The 27,875-nt window shown below is 39.3% G+C and overlaps 2 protein-coding genes across 4 annotated transcripts; both read right to left on the bottom strand.

Moving 5' to 3' along the window:
• Positions 1 to 639: 639 nt before the first annotated feature.
• Positions 640 to 18,937, bottom strand: ndufs4 (NADH:ubiquinone oxidoreductase subunit S4). Its single transcript, XM_084946429.1, has 5 exons — positions 18,807 to 18,937; positions 16,163 to 16,241; positions 2,469 to 2,641; positions 2,281 to 2,354; positions 640 to 835 (listed from the first exon to the last, which is right to left on the bottom strand). The coding sequence occupies exons 1-5, from the start codon at positions 18,887 to 18,889 to the stop codon at positions 732 to 734; spliced, it is 513 nt and encodes a 170-aa protein (XP_084802555.1). The 5' UTR covers positions 18,890 to 18,937; the 3' UTR covers positions 640 to 731.
• Positions 18,938 to 19,672: 735 nt separating this feature from the next.
• Positions 19,673 to 25,726, bottom strand: fsta (follistatin a). Of its 3 annotated transcripts, none has more exons than XM_084946790.1 (6): positions 25,522 to 25,726; positions 24,201 to 24,398; positions 23,813 to 24,031; positions 23,467 to 23,691; positions 22,595 to 22,825; positions 19,673 to 21,219 (listed from the first exon to the last, which is right to left on the bottom strand). In XM_084946790.1, coding segments are annotated over exons 1-6 (966 nt in total). In that variant the 5' UTR covers positions 25,613 to 25,726; the 3' UTR covers positions 19,673 to 21,217. The 3 variants fall into 3 exon arrangements, with proteins under 3 accessions (XP_084802916.1, XP_084802914.1, XP_084802915.1); XM_084946788.1 differs by having other exon boundaries at positions 19,673 to 20,824; XM_084946789.1 differs by having other exon boundaries at positions 19,673 to 20,824; positions 24,207 to 24,398; positions 25,522 to 25,725.
• Positions 25,727 to 27,875: the final 2,149 nt, after the last annotated feature.

Raw genomic sequence — 27,875 nt, 5'->3', positions numbered from 1 at the left:
AAGGCCATTAAAACTAGAAGAGTTTGTGTGATTCATGTAAAACAAATCGAATCTAAATCTTATTTTTCAGCATTACAAGTCTTATTTTCTTTGATTTCTGATTTCAACTCATTAGGATTTGTAGCTTTTTACTTGCCATTCGATTAAATGAATATTCGGCAAGGTTCTAATATGCTGTTTTTGGTTTTTTTTTTTTTTAAATTAAGAGAAATTAGGCAACATTTTTTGATATTTTACAAACCTAAACTATGAGTGGAATATTTTCCAGCTCTAATTTTATGTGGATTATTGTTCCAAAACTTGTGAAATCAAAATCCAAGTTAGTGTTGCACACCTCATTAAAAAGATGATGATAGTTAACATTTGTTTGGATTTGGATTGTAAAAGAAGTGACTTTGCTGCACAGATGTTGCAAGGTCCTATTTAAATTCCAGTTGTGCAGCTTTCCAAACAACAACAATCAGGGTAACCGGATGGAAACAAACACTCACACAGGAAAAATGTCATAATACCGTCCCCTTTGTTTTGCTTTTGCACAGCTCGACTTGGAGAGCAAACACTTCATTAATTGGATGGACTACATTAGGTAGTCGGTAATGAGGTGAATGTTTGAAGAAAAAAGCGATTACGACACAAATGTTTGGTTTACTCATATATAATTATGCATTTATTGACAAGAATGATACAGGTCTGCTGCAGGTCAGGCCACCTAACAGGTGGGCGTCTTCAGTTTACTTGGCGGACCGCCGGGTCCTCTTGTCCCAGGAGAAGTTTGCTCCGTAGGATTTCACCCGTGGCTTTGAGGTCCTCTTGTCTGTTACGTCGTAGCTCCAACCTGAAAGAAAACATCAGAGTAAGTGATGGGGCTGATAACGTCACGTATGTTCCTTTTGGACGAGCTCCAACCACAATGAGGTGTTTTGTAGACATCAACGAGCTGTGTGTAGTCAGAACAGCTCTAATCTCTTCGGTGCAATAAACAGAGTAAGCCCGTTTCCTTTGCTTCGTTTCAACAAACTTTCCCAGATGGTTAAATTCTGAGTCAAAAATGAACTTGATTAGAGCTCCACAGAAAACCACCTCATTTTGTTTTACTAAAACAAGGCTGTAGTCGATTGTCTAATGAGCTGGTTGGCCCATTAAAAGCATTCCGTTGATCTTTTATTAGTTGGTATAAGACAGGTGCTTGGATCACCACCATCACCATTTTTGGTTAAAAAGGTCAACTGGGAACACCAATTTTTTATTTTTTTTAAAGCAAAGTTACCTGAAAGAATCTGGTCACAGGTGCATCTCTCCCCACAGTTTATATATCCCCTGATATATAACTATATACTGTAAATGATTTATATGTTAAAATATGCAAACATGACCGTGGAAATAATGATGTTACCGCTCTAGATGGTCAGTTGTGTTAGATGCAGTAGCTGAGGTTGTTTTGACACCTGCACAGTTTAATCAAACTCTGGTTCGTTTCCGTGCGATTCGTTTGTGCAGATGTAAACACAGTAAACGCACTCAGGTGCAGTAAACGGCACCGAGACCCTTCAGAGGAGGTGGCCTCGGTCCAGTTCCAAACAAACTCCAGAGTGGTTCATTTATGGTGAGAACGTGATCAACCCTGGATCCAACCCAAACAGCCTTCCCATAGCCCAGGTATGCTTTGCTTTCTGGGTCAGAAATACCAGAAACATGCAGATTACAAAACTGTAGCAACTAGCCATAAAATCAATGTTAAGTCTCTGTTAAGTTTCCACTCGCATTCTTAGCATTTTGGTTAATTTTGTGTTTTGTTTTTTTTATGCGAAAAGAACCCTAAAAATCACAAGAAAAGGCTAAAAGCATACAAACTCAACTGATTCAGACCAGAAGATGGACAAAGCCCTAAAACTGTTCATGACCAAAGTGTACACTGATCCATTTTAAGTCCAGATACATCATACATGGGGTTAATGCCACAAAACTACAGACAACACAACTCTAAACACCACCAGCAGTATGTAACAACGAACCACTGCCTGTCCAACAGTCTGCTCACTTCACTGCTGAAAGTTATTTGTCTTGCAGCCAGAAACAAATGACAAAATCCAGATAAAAACTATTTACGTGGTTGGTGAGTCAATACATGGAGATTGTATGTATCATAAAATCGATGTACCTGTTTGTAGAGGACTACTGAGTGGTGAGACTTATTTCTCGACTTCTTTGTTACAGTGTTTTGTCACTTTTAAAATGATGTAACAGATATATTGTTTAACCAAAGGCTGAAAAATTCTTTACCATTTTTCTCTGCAAAAGCAATGGCATCTTCCTTGGAGGAGAATGACAGCACCATGTTGGACAAGGGATCAGCTCTAAAATAGAAACATAAGGCATTAGAATCCAAAATTCAACAACTGTGTGCAGAGGTTCTATAATGTCAGTTTATGTGCTGTAGGAATCAGGAGGTGAAGGTGGAAGGTTCTCACGTTGAGGACCAGCCCATCAGTGGGTTCTCCCAGCGCTCTCTAGTATCAAAATCCATCTTCCACTTTTTGGTGGTGTTCACGCCGGACTGCATGGCTGTCCTGGCTGGCACAAAGATGTGAACCTTACGAGTTTTGATGTGCTCCTCTGGGACTCCTGTCAGAGTGGTGATGTCCTAAAGGACACAGAAATTAAACACAATAAACTAACAAAACACCAGGATAAAAATCTAAACTAGGAGAGTGCTTCTAATTTCTAAAGTGTGGCCTCATTTGACCTCATATGACTATCCAGCATTACAACTGATGTCACGCACCAATTACTACTTGTGTTCCGCAAGTCACTTGTAATAAACAATGTGAAAACAACCCCTCAAATACTCCTTTTCATGCATGCTTGTGTAACAACTCCCTGACTTAAAAACAGAAGGGTGGTTTACAACCTTTGGTTGGTGGAGATGTGAGATGACTGAACACAAATGTGCTGCAAATCCTGTTGGTTAGCCAGGTTTTCCTATTGATTACCAGCTGTGATGTTTTGATGCATGTTCAATCATCCAGGTAAGTAAATCTCCAAAAGTTGATTCTGTTCTCCCAGCGTTTTGTGGGAGAAACGCTTCGTCACTCACTCCCAGCCCATTGTTCCTCAGTGGTGCTAGTTTCAGTCATTATGCAAATGTACTGTTTATAAACCTGCAGTCAGCTGAGACTGAAGAAGTCACTTGGATGAGTGACGAAACGTTTCTTCCACAAAACGTTACGTCCAGATGAACAGAATCAACTTTTGGACAGCTGTGATGTTTCACTGTTAACTGGCAACTGTGTGACAGTTTAAGCTATGCAATGAAATACTTTCTTTTGGGATTCAATTAATTATAATTACTATAACTACACAGTAGTAGTAATCACACTGGTTACTGATGGTGTTCTGCATATTCCAGATGCTGACTTGCAACTTTCCAAACTGGAAGTGCAAAACGTTCATCTTCATATTAAAAGTTGTGCCTTTTAACAGCCAGAGCCTGATTTTTAAGAAGATGACAGACTGTGAAACTTCCAGCAGACAAGTTGCACAGAGTAAAAGAAAAGCTACAGAGAGATGGACAGCTGCCATGTTTTAAAGGGTGAAACTTTTACTTTGTGAAGATTGCAGCCCCTTCAATCTTCACCTTAGCAAATGGGAAGATATCTGTGCATCACATGTACCGCTTCACAAACAATTTCACCAATTGGATCCCACTCGGTCACTGGCCAGCCTCTAGGCCTTCATGACTTTGGCTTTAACAATTGATTTCACAGTGACTCATAACCAGTTGGGGAATGCACATTTTCTCTATTTACCAGTTGCTGCCCAGCAGTCGCCAACTGAGCTCTAGGCCTGTGTGACTAAGACTGAAAACTCTGGCAATTACAGATTTACAAGAAATAAATAAATAATTTCCATTTATTAAAAAAACCCAACCCAAAACCCAACAACATGTTTTTGGCTGCCAGCAGTCCACATGAAGTGTTCTACTTTGATTAGATTATTCATGACTTCTTCTCTCCTTGCGAACATTAGGAGTTCATGTGAAACGTAAGCTTTTCTTAAAGAAAACACTTGATGTCAGCCTGCAGGTATAAAAAAAATACAACTTTAGCAACATGTTTTAAGAGCTCAATGTCAGGAGAACAGAGGTCAGGAAAATGTTTGATGGCCATAAAAGTTACTTATGTAATCAACTGTTTCATGTTTTATATTTTTGTACTTCACATCAATCTCAGATTTATTCCCACTGTAAAATATTAAGGTGGAAAAAGGGGGTTCAGTACAGTCAAAGAACAATAAAACACAAAAAAGTCTGAGAATTGAATACTTTTTTTTTTTTTTTTTTTTAAACTTTGTTTTATAGGTGCCATAAAACAAGCTAAAGTTTGGGTTGTTACTGGCAGCACAGGTGTGAACAACTATCTCTGAATCTTTCCTCAGCTTTAACCTGTCTGCATTGGTTTGGATATGTTACTAAGTCAAATATACATGTGTACCATTTTAATGTTAATCAGTAACAAAATTTGTGATTACATCACATATATTGTTAATTTGAAAAGAGATTTAAAAACATGTATTGATTTTACATGTGAAATGAATACATTTCACATGTAAAAGAAAAATAGAAACAAAATAACTATTTTTAATGTTTTTTATTAATAACGAATTAATTTGCCTTCATTACCTTTACTATCGTTCTCTTTTACACCAATACCACAACAAACAGTTGTTTAATGTGTGTAAAGAGTATATATTAGAGCCTTAAATAATTCAAATTTTCTTTTTAATTACTCTGAATAATAGAAATCAAGGTGTACTCCTACAACTGTGGCAGGATGGAGTTTTATTCTATTTTTTCCCATGTTTTTGTTTTTGTGGTAGTTCTGCGTTTTCTATTTATTTGTTGTTTTTTAAATAACATTTTTGCACATGTTGACATTAACAAAAAGTCACCATTACTTGTATATATAGCAAATCTCTCTTGGCTTGATTTTTTCATGAATACATTGCCAAGAAAGTACACAAAGGTGCATGAATGTACTTGTTGCTGTGTAGGTCTGGACTTTGTCTGCAGTGGTACTGGTTATTGGGCGTACGCACACTTTGTGAAAAGGTCAATCGTGAAGTTAGAGAACAAAAAAATGTAAAATATAAAACAAGAAATATAATGGCCATCTCTGAAATTAATTCCTAATCCTCAATTAGTTGCAGACCTTCATGAAGTAGGACAGCACGACAATTGGATGAGGAAGGGTCTGTGGGTGCACTGAATGCATATTCCTGAGCAACTGGAGCCCCTTGGAGCTCCTATCAAAGATCTGGTCCAATTCTTCAGGGAATTAGCAAACAAGCAATGGGAAGTCGGCGACAAAACACAGACGAACCTCCCAGCACGCAGGCAGCAGCCACCCAAGACTGAGGGCTTTCCAGGGAGCTTTCCTTTCAATACAAGAATTTTACACATTTCAATGGCCATTACAACTTCAAAGAATCAAATTTTCATCATTGTCTGTCATCTGCCAGTTGATTTGTAGAAAGGGGTCATTTTGCATGAACTCCACACAAAAGCCCGTCTTCCTCTTGGCAAAGGAGCTTCCAATGGTATTTAAGCCTAGTAAATTACAGGTCCAACTGCTAAACTACTGCTTGTTTCAGTGAAACATCTTTTGCCATGCAATCATAAACAAGATCTGAACATTGAAAAGATCGTTAAAATGAAAGGGAAAAGACGAACAAAAGGGGGGAGGAAAAAAACCGTCACAAGTGCTTGGTAATTATTTCCGGCTGCCCTATCTACTTAACCCGAACAATTCCTTCTTGTCACAAAGAGGAAGAAAACATGTTCTCTTCACCCAGAGGGGATAATGGTTCATGACACAATAACACACAAGACAGTGTTAAACAGCAAGAAAATTTTTTTTCCAGCAGGTGATCAAAAATGCTTTAAAATGCCTGCAAGTTGTAACTTTTTTATTTCCAAAAGGCTAGGCTCCAAAGGTTTCTCTATTCTGAAAGAGAGCATTAAGAAAAACTTGTAGAGTTTTATAAAACGTGGAATTTCTGATCTGTTCTAGGCGATTGAACCCATTACGTCCCTCTATGAGACACATTAGAAATGACACTCTTGGGATCAGCAGGCCACACTATAGTTACATGTAACTATTATTGTGAAAAATACGTGACATATATGGTAAACTGTTGCAATAATTTCTCCAGATGTAGCACAACCTAAGGTTGGGTGTGGATGAGCACAAAAAGGGAGAATGTGTCAAAACAAACGCTCTTCTAAATCACTGAAAACCCTCTGCTTGCTTATTTGGCATTGTTTGCAAAAATACAAGTCTAGACTTCTGATATTTGCATGTATTACCCTGAAAGCTTGGAGGGTTATCGGCATAACAAGCTCACCCACAATACCCAGATTCACAAAAGGAACGATTGTGGCTGGAATGCAGTGTGTTCCCAGGAAGACTAGAGAGGACCGTCACAAAAGGAAAACCCATACGGTGGGCACTTTTTCTTCTGCCATGTACAGGAAGCGAAATGAGAACTATCAAGTTTGACACTATTCACAGGGCCTTAACGGGACCCTACAATACCTGGCTAGGCAGACAGAATGCAGGGCTTAACAAAGAGGGGGGGTAATGGCTGGCAAAATCTCCGTCACGTGAAAGCGTGTCGATATTTCTGACACCTCCAGGCTACGTGCCAAATAAAGAGCACAGGGGCTTGTCGCTGTGGGGCCACTGGGCCCACCAGAATGCTGAAAGCTAGTACCCCTAATTCTCCAACAGAGAACTGGGATGGAAATTTTTGGTGTAAACAAGACAGAAATCTCAGTCTGCTTAAGTCTGGTGGAAAAACTGTAGGAAGCGGTGAGATACCAAAGAAAGAAAATGATAAAGAATAGTTTTATAGAGGGAAGCTGGATGCCCAAATACCTCCAAATTAAACATTTGTGAAATGTACTGTTTTTATTAATTAGTGCAGCATCCATTCAAAGAAAGTATAACCCAGGTTATTTATGTAGCTGCACTTTACTGATGTCCACTCGAACACATGCAGGCAATCATTCATCTCTTGAAACGAGGCCACCTTTAAGGATACATTCGCTAAATGTGTGCGTGCCTGTCTGTTCAGTCTTGGGAACTGCTCATCCAAACAACATGAGAGAATGAAGTCATATATCACAGGAAACCAAACATAACACATAAATAAATGTCCATCTGTCTTTGTGGAAATCAGTTTGAGTTTTAGATCAAAGTGACAACATTTCTGGCTGGCCCACCTCCTTTTAAAGGTCTGTTTGAGGGTGAAGTCTTGGCTTTCGGGTTAAAGTCACAACTAGGTTTAGGTTAGGGTACAGGTTTGGCCATTAGTTGTGATGGTTGACATTTAAGATGTGTGAGACTTGGGAATGAATAACTATCAATCAAAATGCTCACAAATATAGATGAACACACTTTTGTATTTGTGGCTCTCCCAACACTCACACACTGTGGGAAGCAGACAGCTGTTGCTCAGAAGGAAATGCAGATAGCAGAACAACTTTGACCCAAAATATGAAAAGCACTCCTTCAAACAACCTCAAACCTGATTCTTTACTCACTCGGGTCCAATCAAGACTGACACGGTTTAGATAAACTGTTGTCTAGACAGGTGATTAACAGACCAGACAGATTTCTGAAAATATATCAGTGGGGTCTTATTTCTTTCAACTGTCATAATACAAAAGTGGCTTACCTGTTGTAAATAACCTACAGTGTTGCTTGTGATCAAAAACCTGAATATTTTAATACAAAGAGTTGCAATGTCTATCTTCCTGACATAGGAATCTACTGGTCTAATTTCCATTTATTTTCATCTCCTTCTTTGGTCATTGATGATCAGTTCATGTTTGAAGGAGATGAACCAGAACCAAATGTGCACCTGGAAGTCCAGTTTGGACAACAGATACTTGAGTTTGAAGGTTTATCATATATCAGCAGCCTGCATAGTAGTGCATAATTTATAGAAGCAGTACGTAAAAACTTTGGAGAATTATTATGGTGTTAGTTCTTTTATTTTAGCTTCAAGAAATACAGAGTTCACCTTCAAAACTAATATACAGGGATGTGTGTTTATGCATTGAATATTCAAGAAGCTTGTACACCAGTCAAAGATGTTTCTTCGCGTAAACTGACTTGCAACGACTGGTATAACTGCATCAAAGTCTTTAAACCTGGCATGCTGAGATGACAGCTCTATTCTCAAAGCCATCTTCAATCCGACTCAGTTATTTTTCCAAATATAGAAACCAGTCGCCAATGAAGACAAAGACTACAGCCTATTTTAATTGCTGAAGAAGTCAAGATGCCGGGTGTGGATGTCTGTTTCTCCAAGTGTTCTTCCAGCCTCCACTCTTCCCATATTGTTTAACCGATCTTGTCAGCTTCAGATGATTTGCAGGTGAATGTCTACATTTCCTGCAGTTCATTTCCCACAGTTTATACAAAGGGATATAAAACCCACCTTTGCCTGCTCTGTGATATAAAATGTGTTTTTCATATTATTCCTGATATTATCTGCAGATCTAATCCAAACACAATAAAGGTTTAAGGATTTTTGTGGTATACATTGCATTTCTGAAAAGGTAATGAAAGAGATCAAATGTATTTTACCCTAAAAAGTGGTTGCCAAAAAGATTTTAAAAAAGAGAATATTGAAATCAGTTTGTGAAGAATGTTTGAGAAAATGTCCAAGTAAAGCAATATAAATCATAAATTTTATGATTTATTTTATTCATCTAATTCCATTTTGATGAAAATATCTACTGCTTGGAACACAGACTAGCTCTTTATGCTGCAGAGTACCCAGGTTTGGCAAAGAATTAAAAACAGGTGCATATAAAGACCTTCTGTTTAATCACTCAGTGAACTAATTGCCCCTGTCTTTTCACTTAATCACTGGATACTCCCACTGGTTACTAAAAAAATATTTATTTAAACATAAAATAAAGGAATGCCACATCTGTTCTTACAATGATCCAGGACGACTTGGTTATCAGTTATGAGAATGATCAGCTCTCCAATAAACCAGATAGGTGAGAAAACGTGGAGAACAGGATGGATACAGATTATTGATTTCAGGGTTTCAGCCAGAGTACAATAAGGCCAGTAGCATATATGGCCTTACGTGACCCCCACAAGGCTGCAGTTGTAGCTGGGTTGTTTTGCATGAGCCATGATACTTTTTTACCTGTTCAGCTGATATATAAACATTATCTGGCACTCTTCTGCTGGCATATACAGTACTCTTCTTTCAATTTTATCTTCCAAGGAGTCATTTTTCAAAGTAATCCTGAGCAAAAGTTGTCCAGGCTTTCTGAAGTCTTTATAAGTTTTCCTTTAGACATTGGTTCCTTTTTCAATCAATTTCAGTCAGGTTTTTGTTAACATTGGACACTGACCTATGAATCATCCATAAATGAGCATTCAACATACTCAGCGTTTCCAAAATTTCTAACTGCCAACAATAACGTGGAGCTGCTGGTATCAAATGATCAAGTTTGATGGTGTTGAGCTTTTACACTCTGTGCTCTCTGGTCACTACCCTGTGGCTCCTCAACCGTACCGGCAAGTTTGGGAAGTTTGGAGGACAGGTCAGCACTTTGGGCTTTTTGTCATGTTTAATGCATCTAGGATGGAACCACAAGAATGCCAGGACCAAAGTTTCCCCAGCAGAACATTGCAGTGCAATGACATAATCGCTGTTATTCACTTCACCTGTCCTGGTCTTAATGTTGTGGTTAACTGGTTAATGTCTGTTCCCCTAAACAGCCCTGCTCACATTACCTAAACATTACTACTGGCGTGCTGTTTTTTAGACTTGTTAAGGCTTCCAATTCTCAGCTGAAGTACACAGTGTGTTTTCCAGTTAGTACAGTAACCAAGCAAACAGACAAACAAGCAAACAAAGGATGACTAGCTCTGGCAGAACATTTCTAGCGTCACCGTCACATTTTTATAGACACCAGGGCTGCCACCACACAAATAAGCTCATCATAAGATGTATACCTGTATGCCAAATCTATAACTTGGCACCCAGAGGGGTCAAAAGGTCACCAAAGCTGAATCATGTTGAGTCAGCATGTGCCGAAAGCCCAAACACATCGCCCCTAACGCCCCACTGTCCAGCCCACACCCAGACCAAGAGCCTCACTCATCAGCCTCGGCCGGTTCCCACCTTCAGACGTCTTTGAAGTGGAAAAAGTGTGCCAATTACTGACTGGACACTGGGGGCATCTCTAATAGAAACAAATATTATGCTGCTTGCTCATGTGTGGGAGTGGTTCAACATTGGAGAACAAGAAGCAGCTGGTATATGAAAGTCATCTTGTATTTCACATTACACATACTGGTAAAGAGAGGAGAGAGGAGGGGTCATTTATGAATATTTTGGATGCAGACACACTTGTTTGTCTGAGCATCTCAAATGTCATTTTATAATAAAACAATTTATAAATAAACCCAAACTATGAAAATGCGTCAAGCAAAGACTTGCCCCGTTTCAATTTAATCTTACTGTGAGTTGTGAGTATCTTTTTAAGTTTCAAAATCTTAGTGGACTACAAGTTTGTGAGGAAAAAACAATTACTTAAAGCTATAAGACAAAGCAACACTAATTAAGCATTATTTCCTAGAGCATGTTAAGGCTCTGACTCTGGGGGGTGGGGTGGGGGGTTAATCGTCTGGCATCTCGCATTTTATGAATACCAAAAGCAGCTTGCAAAATTACAAAAAGAGCTGGTAGCTTACAAGTAATGAATAAATTGAAGTGTTGTCAAACAGAAGTAGCAATCCTTTTTCATCCAATCTGCAAACACAACACTTAGCAGTTGGACACTTCCTAAAACTCCCCAGCTGAGGAGTCCTCTTCAGAGAGTTAGTCTATGGAAGAGAGTGCTAATGAATGAAATACTATTTAGTTGATGATACATAATAAAACCTCTTGTCTGCCATTCATCAAAGACCAACATCCTCTCAGCCACTACTTCAAACTTGAGCAGAGATTTTTTTTCGCACAAGTGCGCCATGTAAGAGGGCAAGCAGACAAAACAGATACTTAAATTGTCTATGTGCAAAGGAAGGAGAAAGGCTGGAAGAGGAGGGAAGGGAGGGAAAAGCGGGTTGATGGGGTGGTGAATGTGGTCTGCTCCACTGTAGGTCACTCTGTCTCTGAGGCTCGACGGAGGATATTCACGCCTGTACTGCAGACTTAAAGTGGTGGTGCTCAATGTCCTCATAGCTAGAATGGCAGTTTTTGTGGGTTTTAGTTTTTGTTTCTCCCCCATTTCCCAAGTGTGTGTGTGTGTGGGGGGGGGGGGGGGGGGGGGGGGGGGAGAGATTGTGGTGGTGATTGAAGGGATTGTGACACTTGCAAAACAATTATTTTGTATCAGGGAGTCCGACAGCGAAAATAAATTCTAACGTTTCAACCACAAGATCGTTCAATCTGATTTCAATTTCTGTCTTTAAAAACAACCGACAACAGGCTTTTAGACTCATCTATCTTACCGCAATAGAACCCCACATCTTTTAGCCAGATGTGATGTCACATCTTGCCAAGAAAATGCTGTTCTCTAAATTATATAAATAAATAAAGAAATCAAAAACTTATCAAACGTAAACATGCCAAGCATCGAGTGAACATACCTACACTCTCCTCTTGCCATCGTCATTCCGCCTTTTCACTCAATTCCCCACGGTCTAATAACTGTCCTTCTCTGGCTAATAAAACCCTAGTGCCTTTAGAGAACTCTATAACGAGGCTTCACAAGCGCTTTAAGATCATGGTGTTGCCTTTATGTGGACAGAGAGAGCGCGTTTGGCCACAGCTGAAGGAGAAGTAAACGTTCTGTTTGCAAGACTCAAGCGTTAGTGAGAGATATTGTATTGCATATTGAAGCAGCTGTTATGGTTATAACCACAGTTGTTTGTGCAAAGGACCAGAGAGTAAAGCAAAAAGGCCTGACTCTAATTGACTGCGGTTGTAGACATTCCGTGTAAAGCTGTGTATCACTGGCCAGCCAGTCGGACACTGGGAGCTGCCCAGCATGCTTAATCAAACAGTAATTACAAACAAAAGCAGGTCGGCTTGGCACGCCGGGGAACAGCTACGGGCACTGGTGGACCATCACGCACGTCCTTTTCTTTGGCATCATTTCTGAAAATCAGCCAATGGCCCAGAAATTTTGCTCATAAAAGTCAAACTTAGAGCTTTAAATGTGGGGAAAAAGGTGAAAACACTCAAATCCTACAAAACCTACCAATTTTTGGCACCTCCTAAAGAAGTTTACAGTCAACCCTAAAATCAAAATCATCTCCTCTGCAACGACTTTACTATAAGTAAGGCTCTGTAACATATCAAAATGCTATTTCAATTACAAATTTAGCTTTCAATTACTATTTAAGCAAAAAAAGAAAGAAAAAAGAAAACGCAAATACTGTTTCAAGATGATGCCTTTGCTTGATTCTTCCCCCCCCCCCATACATCTAGTGTAAAAAAAAATGCACTTTTTTATACTCAATAAATCTTTTGATTTTGTGTTTTCTCAAGTAAAATGTGAATGACCATAATAGGTGTTTTTTGTTTTTTTTGCCTAAATCAAGTAGCCCTAACTATATACGCACTGACCATGCTTACCTCCATGTATGCCAAAGGCCCAATTTCAGCCAGGAAACAGCCAGATTCTCAAACAGTTTTAATCAGTTCATCTTTTACTCTTCAAAACCCTCACACATGGCATTACTAAATTGTTTGTTCTGCTTGGTCAGCAGTTTAAAACCCAGCTACTTTACTTATTGTCATATAAGATGAACAACAGAAGCAGATCGTCATACTTTTTTTTTTTTTTTTTTTTTTTACAATTACTCTTAACTTGAAAAAAAAGGAAGAAAAAACACGCAATTTTAGTGAATGACACTTAGAAAGGCAGTTTCAGAAAAGCAGTTGGACTTATCCCTGTCAGTATAAAAACTTTCTGTGACTAATCAGTACTTAAAACTTTTTTCTGTCTGCAGTCCAAATCACTTTAAATGTCCTTTTCCCTGATTTTTGACACAGCAGGAGATTCTAAATTCGTCTGTAATGGAGATGGCCAAACACAATGTAGAGATCCATGTTCTTGTAAAGTCTGCATTTTCTGGACACACGAGAACTAAGGACAAGATAATGAGTATCAGACAAATGTTCATGCAGAGTTTTTGGAGTGAATTCAAAATATCATTTGCCCAGGCCAAAATGCAATATCATCTGAAAGAGGTTATTCAGAAATGTTCACTACGCAACGAGCAGCACTCCACTTTCTCCTCAGGCTCGTCGAGAGAGACGGCGTGCAAACCCTGAATAACCTCTCAGTGGATCGAGATCTTTCTTTGATTGGTCAAACCAGAAAGCAATTCACACTTATTGACAGCCTGATGAATGACTAGCGTGCTGACATACGCTGAATGCCCAAAAGGGAGAGTGCTCTCAATGCCCTCTACCACGTGAGACGGAGGCCACTGTACTGTAAACAGCTGAGGGCCTCTCTTTTCGGCCTGTCTGGGTGAACATTAGAGTACTTCCCCTCGTCGCCAGTAACAGCATGCTACAAAGGAACCTCTGTGGCCAACAACACTGAAGTGGCCACTGTCTTTTTCGTGAGTCTCAGGGTGTCTCACAAACTTTTTTCCATGCTAGTTTCTTTTCTTTCACCCCCCCAACACACACACACACACATTTTTTAGAGGCCCTTTTTTTCCTCTCCTCTGCTGTGCCTCTCTGTGGCCCCTACTGAGAGGACAGAGACAGACACTCCGCCCAGCCAAAGGTTTGTCTGCCAGTATGGCCAGCTTTGGTCTGGGACAAAAGCACACTGACGCTGCCCATACTGCTCCCCCGCCCCAAAACAAGTCCACAACAGACTCCCACATTCTCCCCAAACTCCCTCTTTCTCCGTAACCTTCTAATTCAACTTTCTATGACAAAGCAGTAATGTCAAAGATCAGTCTTTGTTTTGTACAGTTGGTGCGTTGTTAACCACTTCAAATGCTTGGTTATCACTGTTTAGACTATAGTTCAGCACTTAATGCTAAAAAAAAAAAAAAAAAAGATTAAAGCGAAACAGAGCTATACCACATCCTAGAAAAAGTAATTCAGTAAAGTAACCGTTGCCTGGTCAACTAGCTTCTCTCTGACTGGGGCTTGATTTAAACGGAACAGTTCTTTTGGAGCAACAGTGTGCGCCCAAAACAGACCAGTCATAGACACCATGTAAAAGAAGAAAAAAGAAGAACAGGGCTTCACAGGGATTTAATCTTTCAGCATCTTTAAGTAATCACATTGAAAGTTGGCTTTCTGAAATTGCTTTCATAGAGATTACGCAAGTCAGAAACTAGGCCAGAAACTGTAGACAGAAATGATAAGAGATTTGAGAAATCCCAAATGTCAGATGACATTTTCTTGCCCTTGTGTATATGTGGACCCAGAAATCCATTTTCATCGCTCTTAAAAACTACAAAAAAACCCCAAACAAACAAAAAACAAAAACAGACTTCACCATTTGCCCAAGCTAACCCTGATGAATTTTCTTAATTTGCCTGACTAACAATCCAAATTCAAAGAGGTTGCAACACAGATGTGCTGCTAAACTGTTTCTACACATTACTTCCCTCACTCGTAACCTGGTTTCGTGTGTGCATGTGTAAACATCAAATTCTAATTTGGATAATACCACTCCATGAAGCTTTTTGTGGTTACAGAAAGCGCTGTGAAAAGTCCTGATAAACTGTTTGCAGCGACTTCAGCAAATGTCCCAAACCAGCATTGGGCACTACAGGCACATAGCACTGCCTACTTTGCAGGTCAATGTATGACACAGAAAACAACATTTACCGTTCTGCTGCATCGATTTAGAAAATTCTGTTATCACCCAGCTGAGGAAATGAGGAAATGGAATTTTTTCTAACAGGAGAAGTGGAGTAATATTCACGCACTGTAATGCAGTTATCTTCACTCAGTCCATTTACAATGTATAGTTTTGGGTGTTTTTTTACATTAAGAATGCCCCAATGATATAAATGTGGATACAGTAAATCATAAAAATACCTCACAGAATAGTGCAAAATTATTTTGTTAATGATAACAAAAACTATAGTCTCGGGTGCTTTCAAATACTCAGTCAAAAGATGGAGGGCACTATAGTAAAGCTGCGTACTTTACTGAATGAAGGCAGAGTAGATGAAGTCGACAAGTCTAGACAAAATCATTTTGTTGGGCATATGCTACCAACAGAACAGGCTGACTCGGGCCTGTCTGTTCTAAATTTACATTGAAAGAGTAGCACAAACCAAGCATTATGAAATATTTCTGTCACGAGAGGCAATAAAACTATCATGCAAAGCATCTGATAACTGCTGATGCCAAACAAAGAGCCCTCAAACAAGTGATGAATCTGTGAAACTTCAGAAAGAGCAAAAGAAATCATGTGTTACTGTTAATGATCACAGTAATCAGTCACTACTGACCCAGGAAAATGTTCAAGAAGGGAGGTACTGGCAGGGAAGCTGACATAAAACACATACTGCACATGGTATGGCAATACTTTACTATAGTGCCCTCCATCTTTTGACTGAGTATTTAAAAGCACCCGAGACTATAGTTTTTGTTATCATTAACAAAATAATTTTGCACTATTCTGTGAGGTATTTTTATGATTTACTGTATCCACATTTATATCATTGGGGCATTCATAATGTAAAAAACCCCCCAAAACTATACATTGTAAATGGACTGAGTGAGGATAACTGCATTACAGTGCGTGAATATTACTCCACTTCTCCTGTTGGAAAAAATTCCATTTCCTCAGCCATTCAAATAGTTGTAGTCACTTCTTTCATGAACTGGCATTTAAACCTAGGAGGACTGTGAGGATAGGAATAATCAGAGCTGTGAACAGAACTACAAATGATGATATTTGTCATCACTGTCATGTTGTTACAAAAGCCTACTGTCTAGGACAAGTTCAGTTTGGCAGCAGATGACAAAAAATTTTTAACGTTTTTTTTTTCCCAGCAGAGTAATTGGAAGACAGAAGATCAGACAAACACCAATGTACAACTCAGATTGAGCAGGGATGAATTCTTACCAATTTCTCATCAACTGTAATAAGCTGTGTGTCTTGTCCTGGTTTCTCTGCCAGTCTCAGTGTTGATGTGCTTGTAGACCTGGGAAAAAAATTAAATTGTGATTACAAGCTAAGCACAAAGCATCAAAAGTACACAAGTGACAAAGAAATTACACAAACAAGTTAAGCTCTGGAAATGCTGACGATCTTGGAGGAGGCGGTGGGATGGGGGTACAGTGAAAAGGAAGCGACAAGGAAGGAATCCCCCCCACCACTTATTAGTTCTGTCTGGTGAATCTCTGGCAGACTCTCGCTCTCATCCTAATGACAGGACGTGCTTAATGTTGGCTGTGGTCAACTGTCAGGCGAGGACTGTGAAGGTCTTTGTCAAAGTGCAGCCGTGCCCCATCACAAAACGGCAACGTGCCATCACAGAATGGCACGTTCCATATATTCATAATTATGTATTTATTTCAAATGAATGTTAAGATTTCACTACAGTCTCAGGTCTGATTTTTTCAATAAAAACTGATTATAAAAAAAAAAAAAAGACGAATACAGTTTCAGGTGTAATCATTGCACAGCTTAATCACATGAATAAAGTCCTACTCTGCATTTTTCCTGGCATTGAAGGAGCTTTCGTGAGTAACTACACTGACTGAGTATTTGCAATGACAACATACAGATAAAGCAATGATTCTTATACCTTATTTAACCAAAATCTGTGCACTTTCCTTTGATTTCTGACCATTTAAATAAAAATGTATATCATGTGTCTGTAAATAAAACCCAAAACTGGTTTAAGAATTAAACAGAGTAGTTCTCCCATTGTTTTAGATTTAAGATTTTAAATATTTAACACTTTTTAATGCATGGTAAAAGGCAGTTTTTTCCCTTTCTTTTTTTTTTTTTACCTCATCCACCCACTTCACCTCTGAATCTGTTTAACTGTGTGCTCAGCTCAACCATTTCCCTTCCCACACACATTTAAACAACAACAACAAAAAACAAAACAAAAAACAACAACAAACAAACCACACAATCATGGTGAACCTGAGAGCAGGGGAGACAAAAGTAGCAAAACCCATCAATGACTGAAAAACACAGCATAGATGACTGGGTATACATTTGCTTTTTCCTTTTCGCCCTTTGGCTTTCATTTAACTGTTATCCCTGTCAGTTTCTTGGGGTAATAGGACGCTTCCTCATCAATATGGCTGAGGAAATACTGTGATTTGTCCAATCACTGATCTGGCTTTTAGATTACTTCAGATTTTGCCAACAAAATACTGTGCAAGTCAATGATTTCTTATCATCTCCATCTTTCCAGACTCTATAACACAAAAGAAATTTCTTATTTCATTTTCAACATGGTAACACTACATATTCTAATCTGGTATCTATTAATAACTTCAGCTAATGCACTGCACATAATGCCATCGTGTGAATAATAAAAGTTGTAAAAGCATGCATCGTATTATTTCTCTCTTTAAAAACTCCCAAAGGAGACAGTAACTGTGAATACAACTGTCAACTGTTGTAACAGCTTACAGAATCATTTCTGATGATGGAAAATTCCAATGGCATTTATCAATGACAATGATGAATTTTTAATCAGTTGTGCAACATCAATTCTGCTCTGACTAAATGTTAAAAAAAATGTGATGAACAACTGAAAGTCTATATTCTTCTTCTTTCAGCTAAAGGGGGATTTAATTTAGAGATCGTCAACATCTTCAACTGCCACTTCCAGCTCAGCCTCCTCTCTTTCTCATTCAAGATTTTAGAGGAAGACTTGTAGTTAACTTGTGTTAAAAACAAATGCTGATGACTGCCAGGCAAGCCATCAATTAGCGACCATTGCATTTAACTGCCATTACTAACCGGAAATATGAATGCGGAAAATATTGTTGTATTTAAGTATTTATGATATGGAGGTACACTTTTAAAGTGTCACAAAACCCACTAACTGTGGCAAATAACTGTGTGGTAAAAAGTGGCAAAAAACACATAGTGGAGCAGCACGGGGGTCAGTTTGTTTAAAATTCTTCCACAAACACAGGTAACTTTTCTTTGTGTTAGTATCGTTGGGGTCTGGTGGCTACATGAATACCTCAAACTATAACTGGCAGATTTGTTACTGCGAGAGAAGCACTGTATTCTATCAATAGCAGTGAATTACTTTCATGCTAATTGTTAGCTTCCAGGCTCCCTACAGCTAATTGTAAGGTTAGCTGTCGGCTGAGTCACTTATTTAATAAAGTTGTCTCGGTCTGGTTTGTAGCACGTGCTGTGCAGACCAGTGAGCACCATTTAATTGTGTTAGCTTTTAAACTGATTTCTAGCTCGCCTTAGCATTAGCCAATTAGCTGGGCAAGCAAGTGCTGTAAGGACAATGACATTATCTACAAGCCCAGTGTACTACAAGATAAAAGCGTGCAGGCGCTGACGTTGTTTAGTGTATAAAGTCTTCCACATTAGGTGCGAAACCTCTATTTTGAAAAGAGAAAAAGAAAAATCTTCATTAAAGTGCTCTGCCGCTGACAAGCTAACAGACACACGGCTTCTGTGCTGTAGTCTACTTGGGAGTTAAATAATTCAAACAAACTCAGCTCAGAGTATCAAGTGCGAATAGAAACCTGATAAACAATTAATATGAAATTACCTGATAGGATTCAAGAACATTTTAGAAGCTGCATTAAAAGCAGACAAACGTCCCAATCCGAGAAGTGACATTGAGGACGCCATGATTGTTGTCAACGATGACGTACGGTAACCGCAAAGGAACAAACAGTACGCGCGGGTGGCGGAGACAGCTGGTACATGAAGGACTTTGCCAACCGAATTTTTGGATGTGTCACATAGCACACCAAGGGACGCCCAGACATCTACTTACGCCAGTGCTCTCTTATATAACAAAGAACAATTATTTTGGTGTAAATAGAAGGAAACCCCGCACGCTGAGAAGAATTTCAATTTGCTTGTGCTTCATGTCTACTCACTGAAGTTTATATGTTTGTCTTTTTTCTGCCCGTTTTCTTATGCTTTGTCTGATGACAGCTTAAAAAACGGAGCAATTTGTTTCTTAAAACACATGTTTAATACATGTATATACTTTACACTGTGTATTGCACAATATCAATATTGTGTAGTACACCATGTAAATTCATTTGTATATTCACAACGTGGTTTTTGGAACATTCAGTAACAGGAAATGCAGATAAAACCCCCTGGGTAAAGGTATATGTAGTTTTACTGATATGTATAAATATACATTTTTAGCAAATCATTTTTAAGTTTAGAAATTGTTTATAGCTCAAGTTTTAGCCAGTCCAAATGAATAAAATATCTCATGACAATGATGTGAAGTGATGGCCATCAAAATAGACTAAGCCTATAAAAGGTATGGTTTAATTTGATCTGATTGATGTCCAGTCTTTTATTCTTTAAAGTAAACGCTTGCATTGAAGCTATGATAGATTTAGACATATGTATTTCACTAATAAATAATCCACCAGAGTCAGATAAAAGTATAAGGAAAAAAAACTTTTATTGATTCACTCTTCATATCTGTACAAATACCATCAAACTTTGTATGTACATATGACATTTACATAAAAAATACAAAACTATATATTCATAACAGAATTTTGTATTTCTCTTGTGATGTTTGAAAACAAAAAAAAAATGCATTCTGAGGAGAAAAAAAACCAAATAAAAAGAAACAAAGTGAAGAAGTCAGATATAGTGTAGAGTATTGCAGTATGTTAGTCCTAGTGTAGCTCTGTGAGAGCAGTACGGAGTACATTGGCAAGAAGACAGCCCACAAATGTTAATGGCACATTGTTTCCAAAGTAATCAAGTATCGCCCAAACTTACCTCTAATGTAGTGAGACAAAATAAAAGCTATATTTAATTATGTCTACAGTCTCCATGTGGAAACAAACCTAAAGGGCTAAAACTGAAGGAAACTTAAAACTAAGAAAAGAAAAAACTAAATGGCTCTTTTTTTCTTTTCTATTCCATCACTGCTGTGTTGCACCATTTACAGTGCTCTTTTGCAAAACCATTGAGAGAATCCCTTTGGTCAGTAATTATAGTTGTAAACAAACCAGACACACTTCTGTACATAAAATGATTGATATATTTCCCAATAAATAAACACACAGCCTAAACATGCATTTATGTATGTGTGACATAAACATCTGTGATAGAGATTTGACAGAAACAAGCAGATTTTTTACAGCTCAGGGAATGCAATTTACAGCTTGAAGAGGACTTATACTTACACGGTACCATGAAAAATAAATAACACTGCTTTTCTTTGGACAAATATATTTCTTCATGATAAAAAAAGAAAGTAAAAGGGACAACAACAAAAAAGGGAAATGAGTGGTAACACAATATATCATGGTAAGTGATAGCCTGACAATGTAAATGTATAATTTATAAAACACAAAAAGTATAAATAAACATCTAGCAGACTGAACTATATGTATACTTCCTTTTTCTTTAAAAAATAAATAAGCATACACATAATGTACAGTATGGACATGATTCCTTGCCCTAGGACTGTTCCCCTAGTGATGTGAGCCTATCCATCCAGTATAGAAGATAAATGGACATAGGCCATGTAGTCTGAGTCCTCATCTTCCTCATCCTCCTCCTGGTCTTCTGTAATGGCTATATGGGAGAATATATGGTAGCTGTTGTATGAATATGGACCACAACAGCGCAGAATATCACTGTCAAAAAAATAAATCTCACAATTAAGCCACTGGCACACAGCCTCCTTTCTGTTTCTTTCTTTTGTGTATATGATTATGTTTGTGTGAGGAAGAGTCTGTGTGACTTGGCAGCAGCAGTTGCTGTGGCATCCCCAATTAATTATACAATGTCCATTTACATAATCGAGCAAGTCAGGGCTGCAACATTAGAAAAAGGAGCAACAATGGAAAGGATCGGCAAGTTGGAGGTTAGGGGAAGGTCACAAGGTGGGTTAAGGGGAGGATGGGAAGCGGGTTTAGGGGCACTGGGGATGATGGTTCCAGTGGCTCAGGTCTCTTTTGAGCAGATTCCTGAAAGCAGACACACATAACACAGAAAAGTGCTTTTGTGTTCTTGGACTCGCTATAGTTTCTTTTCTCTGATTACTAATATTTTAGCTTCTGGCTCAAACGAACAGGGAGGGAGGACTCTGTGTCACAGCCTGACCTTAGCAAGCAGGTCAGAGATCGTTAGCACAGTTCTGAGGTATATTCTTTTTCTTTTTACACAAGAGATTTACATTGGACACATAAAAAAGCACACAAGCAAGCACAAGGGCAACGATACATGAAAACAAAGGTAGTCCCTCATTAATCCAGGAGGATTTTTGATATACGACACAGTCACTGGAAGCGGTATGAATGAGTTAGCTAATGAACGTTTTTCTGATGATGGGATGGGAAGTAAGGGAGCGTGGATCAACAAGCTTATGCTCAATCTGCACACTGTAAATTATGACTTTTAGCCCATGAGGTGATCATAAAGTTGGTCCCTTGGACTTCATTGCAAACCTTAATCACATTATATTAAGCCAGTTAGCAAAAAACAAACAACCTTCTAAATAGAAATTTGGAATGTCAATTTGAAACTACCTCAAAGCTGTTGTTAAATTTAGTATTTTGTCTGGAGATTTGTGGGTTAATAAATGGCTCACACTGGTCTATGACAGGCAGTTTACATGAATCTTAGTGTACAAATCCATCACTGTTATCAATGGTACCAATGTTACAATCACCTTATGCACGTCATACGTCTGTTTAAACATATTCTTTTTTTAACTGACGTGTTGGCAGTGTGGTTTATGTCACAAGAGTCAGTGCATTTTGAATAAATTGATTATAGCCAAAAATAAAAAATAAAGAAAATAGACCATTTCCAGGGAATTAACAATGTGACCATGGAATTTACAAGCTGTAAAGATTTGGACATTAAACCATTAATGACTGAAAAAATACTGCATGGGATTTAAGGAAACCTGCTCCCGCAGGTCACTAGCATGACCATAGACACACCTATTTTCTTAGAAAGTATAGATCCACTGCAAACAGTTTGCTGATATAAGTTTTTCGCGCATCTTTCTGTTAGCAGGATTTGCAGAATTGGGAAAACGTGAAAACAAAACGAAAATTAAACAAAAAAACAACACGAGAACAAAAGCCAGCAACGAGGACAATGTCATGCAAGTTCTTCCATTCCCCAAGTCTTTTCTGCTTGCTTAAGCTGTGGTTGGTGATGTGGCCGGGGTGGGAGCTCAGGGAAAATCAGGGTAGGTGGAGGGTGGGGGGCAATTTCACGGGAGGTTTTTGTTGGGAAAGCAACATAGAATATTGTCTTTTGCTCAGAGAAGGAGGGGAGGATTTTGTTTCTTTCTTTTCTTTTTATATTTTGCTTTTGTAATTTACTTACAGTTGCAAGATCCTAAGTGTTTGACTTCAAGCAGCACCCCCATTGAGCAAGCAGCTTGCTTCATGGCACATTCACTGGGATATGTGGTGTTGTCGCTGGCACACACCGCCTCATCTGTCCTACTCTCCGGACAGGACTCATCGCACAATGAGCAACGGCCTCGGCCCATCCGAGCATCCCACAGACACTTCTTCCCCGCGCTGCACTGGATATCCTCACATGACTTGGCCTCTGGGAGAAGAGAGAAGGAAATAAGGAGAGAGGAAATCTTTGATTAGATGGATTATCATGAATGTTTTTCAAGCAGGATCAGATGACTACCTAGTTTTTTAGAGAATTAGAGAGAATAAAAACTAAATCCTGCTTTACGGGATAAGGCCTCATGGTGTGGAACAGAAAGCTTTGTTTTTAATTAGCCTTTTAAAGACTACAAGACTGAAATTGACTACTATCTGTGTAAGAATCAATCTGACTCAAAACTTGAAGCATGTCTTCATGGCCCCCAGCACTCCCCTGTTTTCCTCCATCTCCCTCCCCCTCTCATTCCCTCTTTCCCAAATGGGAAAGTGCTGCCAACATCAGGAAATAATAAGATGTCTATCATTTCTTGAGCAAACACAAGCAACTACCAAACACACATTCTCTCTAAGACCCCCTCCTCACTGGAATGTTGGCAAAAATGAGCAGTGAATTACTGCAGAGCTGGCCAGAAAGAAAATGCACTCAAACAGTTTTCAGAGTCGGTGACTGCTGCACCTCTCTCTCTCTCTCTCTCTCTCTCTCTCTCTCTCTCACACACACACACACACACACACACTCTCTCTGTCGGGGAGTAAAGTCTCACGCTTTCATGCGTGTAGCTGCAGACTTACTGATGCATTTTCCCTCATATGCCACTCCAATAGACCTGCCGAGGAGACAGGTAGCTCTTCTCAGGTGACACGCGCTGGCATAGATGATCCCATCGTTTCCACACAGGTATTGATCGGGCGACGTCACCTCGGGGCAAATCCGATTACACGTCACACAATACGCGTTGTTGGTCTGGTCTACGACGCATGTGGAGCTGCCGGGGCACAAGACGTCACGGCACGTTTCTGGCGAAACAAAGACATTGGGAGAGTTGTGTGAAAATGACACGAAATGCAAGAAATACAAGAAAGATTCTTTCTGGCTCGCTCAGCTTTCAGAAATGCGGTGACAGTTACATTTACTTACTCTTGCATTTGCCCTGGTACTGTACGTCCAGATCGGGATGACCTTTGCATTTAGCTTTTAGCAGTGCGCATTCGTCTTTGTAGGTCTTTCCATCAGAGCCGCAGACAGGTCCTTTCCAGGTGATGTTGGAGCAGTCTGGTGCGCACACGCAGCGCGGCTTGCTTCTTCGGTTCAACTTGCACCTCTTTCCGGGCCCACAGTCAACATTGTCGCAGGTTTCTAAAACAAAAGCTCTGTGTTATGTGATGCTAATGAGGATTCCCCCCCCGGTGTGTATTCTGGCGCGTAAAGTAATGGGACAATTACGCAAACCAGAACACCAGTTTAATTCATTAACCAAAATGAGTGATTACATGTAATGTGAGAAAACGAAGGGAAATGAGTGCACCTCCACCTTTGCAAGGTATGCAATTGGGAGCTCCGCCATTGAAGATCATCCACCTAAAGAGCGTGCTGTTGGGGACGTCCTCCTCGGTCCAGGACGTCCCCAGTCTTCCACTCCGACAGCACTCCTCCCTGCTCATCCCGGGCATGTAGAGCACCTGGCACCTCCCGTTTTTCCCCTGCTGCAACCAACAGTTCCCAGCTGTAGACAAAAAAACAAAAAAGCTCGAATGCCGCATGTTGGACGTCTAAAAACCCGCTGACCCAGACTCAATATACACACGCAGCCGTATTATCCGAGACGCTCCCTCCCTCCCTTTTCGCCCTCCCGACAGTATTTTGTCTGATTTTTTTTTTTTTTTTGCGAGACTGTTAACACTTGCCTATCCCAACTGTGACTGACAGCCCTTACAATGCAGCCATAACCAAAAAAGTAAGAAGAATCTTCGGAGGGGGGTTGTCTTTTATTCCCAGTGTCTGCTTGCTATCACTGGACAGAAACGGGAGCGTCTAGACAGCGTTAAATAGCAGCCAATCTTTCTCCTTTAGAAAACCACGGTTTTTAGGTAACAAGGCTACACACACCACCGTCTCCAACGCCTCACTCACTACGTTATCCCAGACAGCAACCAGACAATGACTTACTTATTAAAAAAACAATGTAAAGTTTATTTCAGAGATATTAAAATGTGACACATAACAGTTTTTCAAAAAAAATATTACTTCCCACAGACAGTAACAGCATGTTTAAACCGACAAAGACACAAACATATTTTTTTTAATCTTCATGAGATAGTGTTTTTCTTATGCTGAATTGAAATATGTCCCCCGAAACCATGAATGATGGGTACAAAAGCCTGCATAGGTATAAAACTGCAACTGTTTTTGCACACAGTGCAGAAAGGCTACTTACGGGAAATGTATAAATAACACGCTCACAGTGGATATTCTGAAGTTTGTTGGAGGATTGACAACAACATCGCGGAATGCTAAACGCTCACACAGTTGCAAAAATATGTTCAGGTATTGTGAAAGACTGTCACCAACACGGCGTGGCGGCTGTAGTTCGCGCGCATGGTGACGACTGCAAAACTTGCCATATAATCTCACTTTGAAGTGTCCCACAGGGCACCTGTTTTCTATACGCTTTACGCAATCACTGCCTGATGTAGAGAGACTTTTATCAAGAAACTTTGAAAAGTTTCTCGGTGGCAGCAAGTGGAAGACACCCCGCGAGTTCTGTGACTGACAGCAGTGCACGTTTTAAAAAAGAAAAAAGAAAAAAAGCGAAAGAGAATAAAAGGAAATTGATAAGGAGAGCTTACCTTGAACTTTTTGATGTTCCATGAGGTGACAAAGCCATAAGAACAAGAGAAAAATGCCCGGGTGAAGGTGGTGTTTCAGCATCCCAAACATGATGGAGAGGCAAAGTGAACCACGTATTTGACACAGGCAGCGCAAAAGTAATCTGCTTAAGGTGGCAGTGTTGAATAAGTGTCAGTCTGAGAATGCAGCCTCTCTTTAAATCTATAAGGGGTCTCGGGTTGACTGTCTCTGGTGGGCGGTCTCCTCTTCTATGGGGGTGGGGAAATTTTTTTTTTCCTTACCAAAGTTCTTTCAATCCCAATCAGGTGACATCGTTACTAGCAACTTTCTCTTTGCCGCAATAATTAAAGGATATGAAAATACTTGAAAGAAAACACCATACTTGGAGCTCAGGCACTCTGCAGAGAAAGAAAGCGCAAGATGGAAAAAAGTATGAGCTGATATAAAAATGTTGTTGTTGTTTTGAAATCAACACTGTTCCCGAAGTTTAATTTTAACCCGTTTGATACTTTTATCACATCATTTATTCACTTTCACGTGATTCCTCGTGGAAAAAGAGCACTCATGGGCTTTGCATCCTCTATACACATGGCGTGGACATGTGCTCTTTAATAATGATAATAATAATAATGATGATGGTGATGATGATGATGGTGATGAACAGACAGGCCCACTACCAGCATGCCTTTCCAGGCATACCATCAGTCCTTCAAATTAAGGTTACTATTTGGTGGTTACTGATATATATATATTTTTTCCACCAACTGCAGACAAAAGAGCAAATCTTTTTGATGTGAGTTGCCTTTTGGAACACATCCGAGCCCAGACAATAATAGAATTCGTAGTAGTCCGCAGCCGCACTGCTAATGTTAGAACAGACAGTTGTTTGGGTTTCTCTCCCGGGTCAAGCTTTTAAATATAATCAAACCTGTTTCCGAAGAGCCTTCAGACAGAGAAGCAGGGTGTTGCGTTTCACTGAATGAAACACACACACACACACACACACACACACACACACACACACACACACACACACACACACACTGCTCTCCGTTCACAGACGCTGAACTCCTTCAGAAGTCCTTGCGCGACCTCTTCAGCGGAATTCTGGTTACAGCTCTCCAAATCAAAGTGTCTGCTGTGCGAACCAGACACCAGGAAATTAATTAACTGACGGTCAGGTAGAAGACACTGTGATCTCTTTGTCTGTATCCAGTTAAATACCACTCACTGTACAGTTTATCTCCATGATACTAATATCTGGTATCAAATCTATATTTATGTAAGATTTTAATATAGACCAGGATGTGTGTGTGTGTGTGTGTGTGTGTGTGTGTGTGGGGGGGGGGGGGGGGGGGGGGGGGGTCTCTTAAAAAAAAGACGCCAACCGTTACTTATGTGATCACTCCTATTACAGACAGATCATTACTGTTATAAGCAATGAACAATATTAATGTTATTACATTTTTTAGGATTAGAAACAATAAAAGATATGCTCAAAAGGGGGGTTTCCACGATAGCACACACAGGACTCACAAAAACGAATGAAAATCATATAAGAAGACAACATGCTTTTTCTGACTGCTTGATTTTCAGTGCAAAACAAGTTTTTAACACAACCCCCCCCATAAAAGACCTTGCAATCATCTTCATTTCCTTCAATCAACAAAAATGGATATGATACAGCAAATATGAGACCAGAACAAATATTTTGACAATTTTCTGCAGTCCTTATCAGCTATTTGATCCTCTGATGGCAAATATTTGTATATTTTTAATCTCATTTTAACCCCTCTGCAGAAAATTGTTATCAAAATGATTTATAGCTTGTGTTGACTGTTATCAGAGTAATCACCGGAGCTTTTTGCACTTTTGCATATTTGGATAAAGACTGAACATTTCAGCCAAGCTTTTCTGAAACATCTTTAAGTAATGAAAACTACTTCAGGTCCCTATAATCAAATATGTATAATCTGTTTAAAGGACACTTTTCTAAATCATGCATAAATGCCACAGATGATTTATGATTTTATCAAGAGACTAAAGTATCTGGTAATAAAATCTTGTGTGGGTGATCAAAAAATTGGCTTTTGATAACAAAATGAACAAATGTGCCAAATAAAGGTTATGTATATATTATATATTACTTGTTTGGGAGCTTTTAATTCATATTTGAGACAATTCTTCATTTCAACAAATCAAGAAAACATTCATTTGATCTTAAATTATGTTCAACAAATCATTCAGTGTCTGGTGTGAATGATTTGTGAGATCAGTGTCTTTGAAGATCTGAAGTTTCCAAAACACTTCTCAACATGCAAGCCCTCGTCTGTCCTGTTGTATCAACTTTAAA

The sequence above is a fragment of the Perissodus microlepis genome, chromosome 12 (genome assembly GCF_051167445.1).
Source record: "Perissodus microlepis isolate ML-2025 ecotype Zambia chromosome 12, ASM5116744v1, whole genome shotgun sequence".
NCBI lineage: Eukaryota > Metazoa > Chordata > Actinopteri > Cichliformes > Cichlidae > Perissodus > Perissodus microlepis.
This window is presented reverse-complemented; position numbering and strand designations above follow the sequence as displayed.